The sequence below is a fragment of the Haliotis asinina genome, chromosome 5, assembly GCF_037392515.1.
Source record: "Haliotis asinina isolate JCU_RB_2024 chromosome 5, JCU_Hal_asi_v2, whole genome shotgun sequence".
Lineage (NCBI taxonomy): Eukaryota > Metazoa > Mollusca > Gastropoda > Lepetellida > Haliotidae > Haliotis > Haliotis asinina.
In genome coordinates this window covers 10,646,306-10,661,021 of record NC_090284.1, presented here as the reverse complement: position 1 = coordinate 10,661,021, position 14,716 = coordinate 10,646,306, and the positions used below count along the sequence as shown (strand labels likewise).

Here is a 14,716-nt window from a genome sequence, read left to right as displayed (position 1 = left end):
ACCACTTCTGTGAGAAGGGCTGATGGTGGAAATGAGTAAGCGTCCAGACCTTCCCACGACAGGGACATCACATCAATCGTCCACGCCTGCAGGTCCACTGAGTGGAAATCCTGTGCTCCAGGGCGATTAACTTCGCCACTTGAGATGAGTACCCCTTGGCCCTCAAGACTTCACAGATGGTCCAGGCACAAAGATGAAATTGCGGCGGATCCAGGTGCAGTGTCCGATTGTGAGGATGGTACAGCAATTGGTCCCACTCTAGAAGCTGATTATATGAAAGTGTTTCGACACACAATATTCTCTGTTGGTGAAATACGTAGGGGGCGAGATAAGGCGTCTGCCATGAAGATGCAGGCTCCTGGTATGAGAGATACTTTTATTTGGAGGATCTGACTCGACCACGTCGAAGGGTAGAAACGACAAGAAGTGTAGTAGAGGTCGAGGCCTCCTTGACCCTTGATTACCAAGAAGGCTACCATAGAGTTGTCCGTAAGGATCATCAGTAGCTTGTCTCTCGGTGCTGTCAACCAATGATAGACATGCATCACCGCTTTCATCTTCAACTGGGTGATGTGAAGAGATAGATCTCCACTCTTCCAGAATCCTGCTGCAACCTCCTTGACTAGATAGGCACTCCTCCTTGACTAGATAGGCACTCAATCCTTGGAGAGACGTGTCTACCTAAAGATGGTTGTTGAATGACGGCTCAAATGTGTAAGTTCCTACGCAAACATTGACCAGCGCGTCTACCACGGGTGTGGTGTCGAGACGTCCAATGTCGTAAACCTGTCTTGAAATCATGATCCCTGTCATAGACGTAATAGTGGACGTCTACGTCTGATCATATCCTGAGGTGAAGTGAGCAAATCGAGTAGACATTATCACTGACACAGTGACAACGGGCAGAGTACAGCTTGTGTATAACATCGCCTTGAACTTTGACTCCCGAACCTGGGACGGCGATGTGATGAATTAAATCCCGCGGAGTTAGATCCTCAAGTCATCCAAGCTGACTTAACAGCCTGATAATGAAGTCCATCTCTCTCAAGAAAAGCTTGTATGCCGTGAAGAATGCGTCATTATTTGACTTCAGAACGACCACGCTGTTTATTATGAATGTGTTGACATTTCAATGAAGTCTATTTAAAGCTGGCTGTCTGTCCGATCAGAAACTGCCATACATCGCTGCATGCCTCCTGACAGGCAGCGTTCAGACTAATGTTAGAGGATCTCTATGCCGACTAGAGGCATCCAATGCTGCTGTAGACTGCTAGTCTAGAGTGTAAACGACATCTTCCCATCGTAAAATGACTGTAAGTCACTGCAGACAACTTGCTAACACTAGAATAAAACAACACATTCTGCGCAGGGCGTTGTCCCTCGATGACCAATCAGATAGTAGATGTAACGACCCTGGGATCCTTTGCAGGGCGTTGTCTCTCGGGGACCAATCAAAATGTAGACGTGACGTCACCGGTGTAGCACATAACTGATCATCATGAAATCTTGTAAACGGTGTTTCCTTGCTAGCCTGTAGGCTTGACCGTAACCATGCTGTTTGGCGAGCACGTGTGTAAATGAGTAAAGCGTGCGAAAACTGTTCCGCCGCTTGAAACTGAAGTAGACAATAGCTTTCCAGGTAGATGTGTTGGCAATTTTTCCCCGAGGATAAATGCCGTCCTCTCTTGTAATCACGAGGTGTAGTTAGACGTGGCACTTAGTTGTTGTCTCGAAGAATCTTCGTGACCAAATGAGTAAAGCAAGTGAAAGAAAACTTTCTCCGCTTGAGGCTTATGTAGACAAACTGTAACGTAAGGATCTTCGAGGATGCGACCAGTCCCTCCAAAGGACACCCAGTCTCCCGCCTACCGGCATAGGAATACCTGGTAAGGTGATTGATCCTCGAGGCGTTGTCTTCAGACCAGTCCATCGCCGCCGCCGATGTAGCTGACGCCAGCGCAGAAAACGGCTTAAACATTTGCTTGAGTTCAGTCTTCAATGCCACCCGCTTAGAATCCTGCACTCTGTAAGAGTGCTGCGAGGAGCCCAATAACTGCTACAGAGATTCACCCAGGACAGCCACGCTGTTCGCGAAAACCAGGCTGTGTATCTTGTAATCTGACTTCCTGGACTTACACGCTTGAAATTCGGATTAGATGACAATTTCGCAAAGACCGCATTTAACAACAGCGGGATGAGTAGCTCCGGCGATAAATGAATTGCTGCAAGGTTGCTGGAATCAACCGAAGGCGAAGGGCAGTCCACTCGAAGACAACTGATAAGGGTAGTTAAGTGCCATCACCGTCGCCGTCGTCTCCTGCCTCCTCGTCGAAGTCCGGGCAAAAAAATCTGTTCCTCCCGGTCCTCCCAGGACACGGGATTCGAATCACGCCACAGTGTAGAAGACGAAGTCGATGCATGAGCAGCAGATTCCTTGGACGGGATTCAAGGTGGTTCCGGCTACCGCAAACGCCGAGATCTGGAGGAGCACCGAGGTGATATGGACTGGGATTGCAAGCAACGTCTTCACCTGGTAGTAAAGCGAGAGTCCTCATTCAAAAGGGCGACGCGGGGACCGTGAGCTTGACCGAGAGCGCCGACAAAGACTACTGTGGAGGGTACAGGATCACCAACTCCCAGGGAACCTGGAGCGTGATCTGCGCCGAGATCGCCCTTCATCCAACTGTCGTGCAAAACCTCTTCCCTGGACAACGTATGCAACACCCTGGGTGTACGGTAAGGCGCAGGCGCTGGCGCTGGCACAGGGTCCGGCGTCGGCATAGGCGCTGGTGTCGGGATAAGCGCTGACGTCCGGATAGGCACTGGCGTAAGCACAGGCGATGGTGTAGACATAAACGCTGGTGACGGGATAAGCGCTGACGTCAGGATAGGCGCTGGCGCAGGCATAGGTGCTGGAGTAAGTACAGGCGATGGTGTAGACATAAACGCTGGTGTCGGGATAGGCGCTGACGTAGGCATAGGCGCTGGCGCAGGCATAGGTGCTGGCGGAAGCACAGGCGATGGTGTAGACATAAACGCTGGTGTCGGGATAGGCGCTGACGTAGGTATAGGCACTGGCGTAAGCACAGGCGCTGGTGTCGGCATAGGTGCTGGTGTCGGGATAGACGCTGGCATCGCAGCAGCACCGGGCGTCAGCAGGGAGCGCAGGGACCTCTGGACTTCCGGATGAGACAAGGCATCTGGATGAAAACAGATCCACGATGTAATCCAGGCGAGGTGGTTCCGGGGCATACAGCATACAGGCGTCACGGACGAACGCCCCATCCCAGGCGTCGGCACAGTCGCTGAAGGTGGTTGTAAGTCAGGGTCGTCCGGCAGAGATCCCAACGACCACGCTTGAGACGACATCCTTCTCTACTGCTGTGCAAAAAGCTTCTTCTTAGCCGCAATAAAGTCTTGAAATCCGCCACCAATAACGACTCGCAGTACTGGCAGCGTCCGTCAAAAGAGCAGGCTAGAGACGCACAATCCGGGCACCAAGGGTGAGGAACTTTCGCTGATTTCTGCCCCTAGCTGATAGTGTAAAACTGGCGAGACATACACAGTTAACTGTAACAAAACAAGACATAACAATGCGTGGAAACCAACGCTAGGAGGTAGAAAAAAAACACCCCTACACCAGAAATGCAGCACCAACGCACCCCCACTATAAAGTAGGCACGCCCGTAAGCTCGTGACAGCGAAGGGCAAACAACCAGAAAGGCTACCTGCATACATCGCAACGTGGCACGAAAAAACGTATAAATGCAGTGAAACATGGTCAAAAATACTAATCGACATGGAAACCACATGGAAGAAGAAAAACCAGCAAGATATAATACCCCCACGGACGCCATGCCTCACTCACACACGACGCAGGCGAACCCACCCCGAAGTGAGAGAAAAAAAAAAAACAACACGAGGTAGCAAAGTAAGTGCAGTTAAATGATTACTTACCTTAACACGCACACCTAAGGGATACAAACCATACCTACCCGTGAGGAACAACTTTATTGAACCACAAAGTAGGTAAACTAAGCGAACCAAAAAAAACGTCCGAACAGACGAACGCTAGAAGTAAAAGTGATTTTGGATTGTTCGCGCTTGCGCGAGTGGGGAGATCACGTCACTTCCGTGACTACATTCGTAGATTACATGAGGTAGCCATCTAGGGAATGGCGAATCAACGACTGTCTGATCTCTTCTAGCGAAGCTTGAGGTAATATGCATAAGACCTATGGTAAGGTAAGTTAAAAATTCATATTTTCTTTCAACCAGCCTCAGAATCTGAAAATGATTGCAATCACTATTTACTGACCTTCCTCTGGCACTGTCAGGTGGCTCTGACTTGACCATTGCCACTTGTGGTGGTGGGCGTGGCTCCACTGGCACCATGGCAGGAGGCGGTTGTGTTGGTGGAGGCACTGAGGTCTGGGGTGGTGGCACTTGTGGTACTGGGGCAACATTTGATGGAGGGGTATCTGTCCTGGACATAAGTGGGGGATGGGTGTTGTGTACTGGTGGGGGCCCAGTTTGTATGTGTGGGGGCCCAGTTTGTATGTGTGGGGGCCCTACAGGTGGAGGTGGTCCTGTCTGTATGCGTGGTGGTCCAATTGGTGGAGGAGGCCCGGTCTGTATATGTGGTGGTCCAATCGGTGCTGCTCCTTTCTGTATATGAGATTGACCAATAGGTGGTTGTCTTGGAGCCTGATGTGGAGGAGCATGCCTTTCAGTCTTCACTTGATTGTGACTGCTTTCATTGACAAATCTGCTGACAGCATCACGATGGAATTTGTTTGGAATGAGTTGACTTGGTGATACATCTGTTTCATGGCACACAGGGCATTCATGATCATCTGTCTCAAGCAGAGCATTTCTTATACCTGTAAAGACAATTACAGGATTCATGATTCAAACATTCTTGGTACAGTCCCTGTTAAATGGAATTGGCCTTGGACAGTGTTTCCCACAGAACAGCAGAATCAGAATCTCAAGCAAACTACTTTCCTACAGACAAGTTGCAGTTGAAAATAAGCAATAAAAAAACAGAAGCTGTAGCACACAACTTACATTCATCACAGAAGCTGTTTCCACAGCAAGGGGTGACAACAGCATCCCTGAGCAGCTCCTTACAGAGTGGACACTGCAGGGCTGGGGGTATCCTAGGCTGCTGGGGCTCTACAATTTCCTTCTTTGGCTCAGGTAGAAATGGAGGTCGCTCTTTCTTCCCAATCTTGTACGCCGTCCTGCATGGACAAATAACTTATACAACAGGATCACCAAATTATGGAATAATCTACAAGTAAAGTATATGTAAACTCACAATTTGATGCATACATTCAATACATTCATGTATATCTTGATCTGCAGTATGGAGAGGGATTCAGCTTCAAGGCTACCTATACCTTAGCTCATCAACCTAATATTACCATGTCATCTATTCAAGCAATAAATTTAACATTATCAAGTGTAATCAAGATTAACATACGCATCAAGAGTGGGGACAGCAAAGTGTCCTGTGTGCGTGAGCAGCGCTCCTGGCTGAGTCGGGTCGTCCGTAAGTGTCAGGAAACTATTGGGAATGCCTGTACTTCTCTTAAATCGTGGTTCTATCACTCCAGGCGTCTCTGACTGGAAACAAAACAATAAACTGATAAAACTGATTGTTGCTTTGGATTTATGTGTTTATTTCTGCTGTACACTGAGTTTCATTCCCATCATTACCTTGAATACAAGTCTCAACAACTCAAACCTTCATGCAAAGTTGCAAGTTTGTCCGGTTCAATTTTTCAAGGGCATTTTGAGGTTGAATTCATAAGAAAAACAAGATTTAAGGACCTCAACTTTGTTATAATGAATAACACGTCATTTCAGAGTGAATGCTTGCTTTTTCATCAAGAGGAGTGAATGCATGCACCTTCATAAGGTAGAGTGTATGCATGTGTTATTCACAATACAGTAAAGATGTTGAAATCCATAAATTTGTCTTTTCCTCTGTCCCATTAGAACTGAACCCTGAAATTTAGTTCATCTCATCCAAAAGTAAAATCAAAAATAGTTTGCTATATAAAAATGAAATAAGTTAAAACTGCTAGTCATTAGTTACAACAATACGATTATGCAACAAATATTCACTTTATGCAGTTACATTTGAGCATGTGCTTCTTGTCACTTACATCTTTGAGAGGGCATGCATGGATGAAGTGACCGGGCTTTCCACACTTGTAACATGTGTAAGTGTTGGGTGGCGTACCAGTTGGCAGCTTCGACTTGGCATAGCTGTAAACATTTTGGTAACTATCAACGGGTTTTAGGGCATGATTTAAACATACACATAGAAGACGGTCACTTGTTAGCACATTCATAATGGCTCTATGACAAATATTTCAGTTCCTGTGGCAAAAATCATTGAGACCTACTTTGTAAATAGACTGATCATTTCTAGACACATTTTATTCAATAACAAGTTTCTTCATGTAAAATCTCGCTTAAACACTTACTTGGATGGATCAAAATCTCTGGTGGATTGATTAATGGCTGCCTTTATTTTGTCCATTTCTGTGGCTCTGGCATTTACAAGATCAGCCGTCTGCAACAGGTACAATTGTGTTGATTTCATAAATGCCATCTAAGGAACTAATCAAAGATACATGTCTATAATGGCCCTTTTAAGTCTTACAAGTGGTCATTGTCACTGGGGACATTTAAGACTTGATCCAAAGATTGAAATTAAGCCTTGCTGTTAATGGAATTCTTTGAATCATTTGGCATATGAATTACCTGGGATATATCCAAATTAGGAGCAACAGACGCATAATTGGAGAAACAAAATTCCTTCTGGCCCATCCATGTCAATTACACAAAGTCAACTATACAAAACTAAAACATTATTTATTTTGCTGTAAGTTAGTTGGGAAGTTTGTTGGTCTAACATTTGTTGACTTGCCGCTTAACATCATAACCTAAGCAAGGACACTGATTAAACTCAGATGAAATATCTGCATGAGAAATGGGTTCAATACATAAATAAAAAGGAAAACATTTCATGATTTATGTAATTGAACCTATTTCGATAGTTATGCGTCCGCTGAAAGTATGAAACTAAATGAGAAGTTTGAAAGAACAAACGGGCTTGGTAAGAGGCATAACACTCAGGGGTCAACATGCATAGAAGTAACATTCTGTATACAATATATACTTTCTTCACATTAGCATAATGTGCCAAGGCACCAAAAGCAACATCAGATATAGATTGTTTCAATGCTCAAGTTCAGGACATATTCTATTTAACAAATATTTATAAAATATTTGGATAATATTTAAATTTGAACCTCAGCATTCACCTACCCTGATTTCTCCTATAGCCATTAAAGTTTTTTTTACACAGACTTTGCACCCAAACATTTTTTATTTATTATGAATATTCTGCTAAAAATCCTAATTTTACTCTGTCAAACTATCTATATTAACCTTAAATGAAGTTAACTTTTCAACATTAAATAGATTTTGATCTGCCATTCTTGTCCTGTCTGCTAATGGATTGCATCATGTTTGTGATATGTTGTTCTTTTCAGCTACTCTAATTTAACCATTAAAGCATAAGTGAATAGCTTCACCCCTAACAGATACCTCTGCACAGATCCAGGCTCAGAAAAATTCAGTGATTGGACATGAAGACCTTTAATCACCAAATACTTATGGATTATTGTTTATCAGCTCAAGTGTGTTCAAACTTACATTTCTGAGCTGATCTAAAGACATCATTTCTTTGGCCTTCTCTTTCTGGATCTGAAAAAACAACATGGGGAGCAGGTGAACTAGGGACAAGCACCAGCCACTACCGACTCCATGCCACCACTTCACTCCACTCCAAACTGGACACTTCCAACCTTCTATACCCTGAACAAAACAGCCTAACTTCTAGAAGACTAGTTTCACCTAGGTCATCATCTAACAAGTATGATGTTACTGAAGCATGTTATTGCAGGTTCAGCAAGGAGAAAATATGCATCCTGGTCTATACCCATACTGTTCTTGGTGAGAAGTGCTGATCCAAATCCACTGTGAAACAGGACAAGCTTGTCTTGGTGCTTCTTCAGGCTTTGGGGGATACAAGAAATTGTTTGAAAACCTCATCTCCAAGCAAATTAATTACATTTGAGCAATTTCACTGAGTTACTTTTACAATATGGCCCATGAGGAATTTTTGTGTGTACTCGTTTCTAAATTCTATTGGATCATTAACAGATTTTAGGAGAAATCATACATCTAATTATGTAATATGGGAATATAAACCATAGTTACATAAGTGTGTACATGCATGTTTTTGTGTTCAGCCTTTCTTTGAATGAGAAACTGTAAAAGGGTGTTGATGTGATGAAAAGAAATGTAACTTGCACAATAGTAAGAACTATCACCTAATAACTGCATCAAGGGCAAAATAGATCATCTTGCTGATAACCTATTTAATTTCCATATAGAAATAAAACTGCAAGTCTTTAATTAACATGTTTTTGAAAAGTATTGTCTCCATGGTATGCTTGTCAATCCATCAGCTGAAGTGATTCATCAAATCTCAGCCTCCATCTTCCAATCACTGTAAAATGTCTGTCAAATCTTGTATCATGGTCCTGGATGATGGATTCAAAGCAAAGCTGTGTAAACAAGCATTTCATAACAACATTCTAAAAGCCATTTTAATTGTTGAAACATCTTAAAATTATACACAATAGTTTACTCCATATTTGCTGGATCATCATGGTATCTGTATAACCCCACATGCCAAAACAAGTAAGAAACTGGAGTGAAAAAGTGAGTGACGTGGTGGTACAGAGCGGCTACCAGTGTTGCTATTTAGGCAGCAGCATCTGCCATCTCCTCCTCTCTGCATCTCTGTAACAGCAAACCATATTCAGCCTCTGCCTCATTTAACGTTGAAGTTGCCAGTGACATCTCTTATTATCCAATAAGTAGTCATATACGTCCACCCATCATTCAATCCAAAGTCAAGCATCCTTTCCTGTCAAAAACATCCAACTTCCCCGCAGCCTACAGCAGCAACCACAGCAAGTGTAAAATGTTCCCACACCTAATACTTGTGATGGTCACCTCCCACTAGCACTGACATAAATGATGTTTATACTGCTGCACATCTAATTTTTATAAGACTACCATCACTGTGGTCAAATGTTTATCAGAAAATTCATAAACTACCCAGCCATTTAAACACTGCCTATTTCTGAACAACTTGATACCAGTATTACCATAACAGTAATTTTTCAACCATTAAAGAAATATAATTCAATCCCAAACTACTATTTTCCTAAGTACATTTTGATAATTTACATAAAAAAAGGATAATTTACATCCTCATAACTTAACATGTAACTTTCACTTGCAAACACATTCATTCCGATTACAATTCCAGCACATGTATTCAAAGAATACAAAGTCATCATGGACTTCACGATTTATTTTCAACACATGAAAACAAACCATTAGAAGCTTCATCACTTTGATCCAAGAAAATAATGAACAAACTTTCAAGGAACATGCTGTTTGTCTCGGCACAAACAAAGCTACTGGTTGTCTTGACCACGAATGTATCCTGACTAGATACAGGAAGCAAGATCTCTTGCTGCTTTCACTGCTTTCAGCTCATCAGGATTTGAAACCGGATCTTATCAAGGTCATATCTGGAGAATATGCCTTCATTTCAGGACAAGCAGCTTCAGGAACAGATTCAGCAACACCTGGCATCATAAACAGTTGCCAGCTGTTCAAGTGCGCCAATACATAACAAGAAACTAATCAAATGATACAGAACATATGAGGAATGTTTGTTGGTTGTTAATTGCCATGTTCAGCAATATTCCAGCTATAAGATGTCAGTCTGCAAACAATTATGTCTGGACCTGGCAATCCAGTAAACAACAAATAATCTACTATCAGTGTATGTTGACAACTCCATCAACCAAGGTGCCTATCATATTATTTCGCCTTTTACAACCAGCAAAGTTGGCAAGGGATCAGTTTTAACCCGGAATCCCTACATATGCATCTCATGGCAGCCCACACAGTAAACGTCAATACAATACAAAACATATTTATAACAATGCAAATAGAACATGTATGTCACAAACGCACTAAATGAAGAGGACAACAGACAAATAACTACAATGGACCTGTTGATTGAAACATTTACAAAAAAACCCTTTCGTGTAGATCATGTTTTTGTTTCACATAAATGAATGATAATGAACACTGAATGCATGACACATACTGATGCTGAATGATGGAAACAATATACAGTTGGTATGATTGTAATTGTTGTGAGGAAGTTGCCGAAGTGTTAATACAAGTATGTTCAAACACCTGCTAGGGTAACAGGCTAACACACATTATTTTCCCATACAAACAATGGAAATATAAAGCATCACTTCACTGTATCTAGTTTACAGTAGGAGCACCTGTCTTACATTGAAAACTAATATACACTGTTTTTTGTTCAGTGGCACTCAGTGGCAATAATCCAGCTATATGACAGTGGTCTATAAATAATGTAGACTCCACCAGACAATCCAGTGATTGACATAATGAACATCCATGTACATAATATGGATATGACAAATCTGAGTTATGTCAGCTTACCCACTAACCAGACTGCACTGGTAGCATCAACAAGGATATTTCTTTGGGTTAACTACATGTAACAGTCATGACTGAAGCTGAACTTTACCTGTCTCACAACACTACAAGGTAGGACTATTGAGACTTGCAGTAACAATGGCCTTGATTTGTTTGTTTGGGTTTCTCATCAATGTTTAATACTTCTGCACCCCCTTCTCCCCCCAATCCCTTGGGATAACAATAGTTCAAATAACATGACACTAGATGTGATGATTCAAAACAAGGCCCATATAGTGTATACATGCAGTTTTGGATTACACATGTAAGTCTGTGCGACCTGATATTGAAAAGAAGACACCATTACAAAACGACTCAAGTAATGAATAAAGAAAATGTTTCACATGCGGCCTGAAAGTACATTAACTACAAATATAATGCAAACAGCCCCCCAGAGGAAGCTGTAATATTCAGTACGTTTATCAGATTCTACAATGACCAAAGTCTTTATTATCTTTAACAGGGTGAACAATGCTTGATAAAAAAAAAAGACGATGAAAGAGGCACACAATATGAGCAAAACAAACATTTCATAAACCTCTGATCTAATTAAATATCTAGCATATAAATCATGTACAGTGAGATGAAAATAACTACATAATTTTTATATAGATCACTGGTACAATAAAACTGTGTTTTTCCATTACTGGTGAAAATGAATGAAACAATCAACTTGAATTTAACTCACACAGTTTACAAATAAAAGTACTCTGTCAACCAAACATTAATTAGCTTCAGAATCCTTTCTTCACTGATATGATCTGAATCACAACAATTTCAATATCAGAAATAAAGCTTGCAAAGGAAGCTGTCCTTGACAAAGCTTTAAAGTTTGCAAATAAGCAAGCAAAATAACAAAGGTGTTGATTACCTTCTGTTGACAACATATTCTCACAATCAATATCACAGCAGACGCTAGCACAAATACTGTAAACAATATTTGGCAACATATTTTTCCAAATGTTGGGCATTTCTATGGAATCGATGACAGGACAACAACCCATAAAGCTGGTGATGGTATACTTCAACTCATCTATGTCAATATTTCACATACTTGTCACTATCAATGGTTCCTAGCCAGAGTTCAGGCTGATTCCACTGCCAGTCCAACCAACCATTGACTTCATGAGATCAATATAGGGATGCTTTTCAAATTCAGTTCAAACCAATGGCAGCACAGGATGTACCTACTGTTATTAATGATGAGACCAACAGTACGTGGTAAACAATAACAACATTTTCTCAATACTGAAGATATTTCTCTTCCAACATTGACAAAAGGCAGCAAAAGTTTTTCTCTGTCTGAACCAAGTGTTCAACAGACAACAAATGCTATTTGCAATGCTCAAATATTCAGACTTCCTTTTTCTTTAAAAATCTCTATATTTCATAGACAGGACAGTCAGTGTTCTGTTTCAAACATTACCAAGAAACAAAGTAGGACTTCTAGGCTACATACATCTAAGGTTTGATGAATAGATCTGGTTAATGCATGCACATATCTTCATCATGGTAGAAAATCCAAGCAATCATTGGCCAACCCAATTTTAAAACACCATATTATGTTCCTTCAACACATGCGATAAAGACCAGCATTTGTGTGTTCAATGATGCATACAGAAGATGTCATATAACTGAATATCAATGCTGGATCATGCTAGTTAGACCACTCATAAAATATGAGTTATAAAAACAAATCATATCTGTAACTTGTGTAAATGATTCAACAAATAAAAAAAAAATTGGGACAGTGATTGTATTCATCTGAAAAATACATAACTGACATTGTGTATTTCTCTATGTACAAAAATGTACTCCATCTACCTTCAATAACATGAACAATAGCATTTGCACTGGATCAATTAATCAAAAAAAAAAGGAACAAAAGCAAGGTTGACATACAAATTTATGGATTTGGCAAATTTGAAAATCGGAAAATAGTGCACACTGGCACATAATCAAAATGATTCATCTTAAATAATGTCTGCAAACTACTGGTACACTTATCTTGAGATATTTTGGATTCTACTGAAATTTTACAACTGTCCACCATGTCAGAGATAAAGTGGTATGGTTCTAGTCCCATCACAACAATCTCACAAGTGGATACACTAACACTTCAGTTCAAAGATATGAGAGAGTGAATGTGGCTTGATTCCACTTTGAACTGCATTTCAGTGGTTTGTGTAAGCATAACATTCAAATGAAGCATACAGCGAAATCATCATTGACACAAGGTGCAGACAATCAAGGACCATTAGCAGGTTGAAGCTTGGATTCAATCCATGATCGGCAGATCCTTACTGTGCTACAGTCACAGTGTGTATAACACACTGTCCACTGGGCCACTCATGCGCTCCAAACAGAAGAGAGAGATATTGTATTAACAAGTATTCAAGGGACAGATTGAAGCAGACTCTTCATGACTCCTAAAGGTTGAAAACTTTTAACATGTGAATGTACACTCGTGTATTTTTCTCAATTTATGGCAGAATACGGTTTAAATATCTCAGTAAGTACTGACATTTCATTCACTCTTGAACATGTTGACGGTACTAATGACACAATTGAGTTTCTCTTGGAATTTTTAATATTGGTTGGTTATGTCAGTATGGCAGCGGTGGAGGAACTCATCAGTTCTTTATTTTTTTACTTGCACTATGATTAGTCTATGAATGTGTATCTGGTATAATGAAATTCAAAACTTTAATTCAACACCATTCTGCACTAAGATTTCCGGACACCAAGACAGGTGAACCTACTCCTAATCGACATCATGCTTATTTAATTCTCTGTACAACTGAGAAAGGCACACAGACTGGTGCATCTGATTTTTGTCTCTAAATAGTAAGAAAACTTTCTTTGTACAATGTGTCTCCAATGGACTGTCAATGAGTTGTGGCATAAACCACACTATAAGGCATAATTACTTGCTTCAGTTTCTCTTCACTGAAAATTCTGAGAAAGGTGGTTAAAAGTCAAATAATGCTAAAATGACCTGGTCATAACCATGACTTCAGAGGAAAATACATATCAGGGTTAAACTGACATTACCTACATGGTGTCCTTTGATATGAAAAATAAGAGTATCAGTAGTATTTGAGTAAAAGATCTCATGTCAATGTGACTGATACTATGACAAATAATTCTTTTCTAGATAGATCTGTGATTGCAACATGCTGAAAACATGCCTGATTTTACGAAATTAATCTGATTTGATTTACTAATCCTAACATATCTAAGTAAATCAGTATTTGAACATGTGGGTTAGTCATATAAGTCCAGCTGAATGCAGTATATTTGATTAGGCTCTTGACAGCAAAATGAAAAAAAACTATCTGAAGTAAGCTACATTAGCAAAGCATGGAATAACAAAAATTCTTTGGCTCAATAACTTATAAAACTGATATTTGCACCTTAAAATCCAGAAAAAGAAATAAGTTTGGTGTCTGCCCACCTTTCAGAGAAAGACTGTATGACTTAATAGAGCCCTATAGCAATTATTTACTACTTCTTTCCCATTGACTGTTCACATATATGCAATCACCCTTGCCACTGAGAATGAATGTCTCTTTATTAAATAAGCAGAAACTGCCTCTAGTTGAGCAAGAAAAACAACTAGGTTATTAATCTCAATGGGGGTCGAATGTATCTGCATGACTATTGATGGCACACAGCAATAATAAAAACAATATTAGAACAAAACAATTTATTTCTGAAAATATTCAACACATTAATGTAACAGAATAGTTCATCAACATGGCTCTAAAGGAGCACTTCAACAGTTGTAAAAATGATACAAAATACAATATCAAAATGTGTAGATTCATATCACAGAAGCAGTGTAAGTCAACTGCAAAAGCAAATGGAATAATTATATTCATCATTACAAGCACACCAACAATGTCTGACAGACATATACAAATCTATGCATGTCAAAGATGACAGACACTTGTGTTTAGTGGTTATGGAATTCTGAAATCAAACCAGTTTTAAGATTAAACGATTTTGATGATAAATTTTTTAAAAA

At 40.5% G+C, this 14,716-nt stretch overlaps 1 protein-coding gene across 1 annotated transcript in view; it reads right to left on the bottom strand.

Moving 5' to 3' along the window:
- Window positions 1–14,716, bottom strand: part of LOC137284170 (E3 ubiquitin-protein ligase RBBP6-like) — a 32,372-nt gene that overhangs the window by 15,435 nt on the left and 2,221 nt on the right. The window contains exons 4-9 of the mRNA XM_067815889.1: window positions 7,738–7,788; window positions 6,501–6,589; window positions 6,177–6,279; window positions 5,489–5,631; window positions 5,071–5,246; window positions 4,319–4,883 (exon numbers count right to left, since the gene is read on the bottom strand). Of these exons, the coding sequence (XP_067671990.1) occupies window positions 4,319–4,883; window positions 5,071–5,246; window positions 5,489–5,631; window positions 6,177–6,279; window positions 6,501–6,589; window positions 7,738–7,788 (1,127 nt within the window). The remainder of the gene's footprint in view (window positions 1–4,318; window positions 4,884–5,070; window positions 5,247–5,488; window positions 5,632–6,176; window positions 6,280–6,500; window positions 6,590–7,737; window positions 7,789–14,716) is intronic.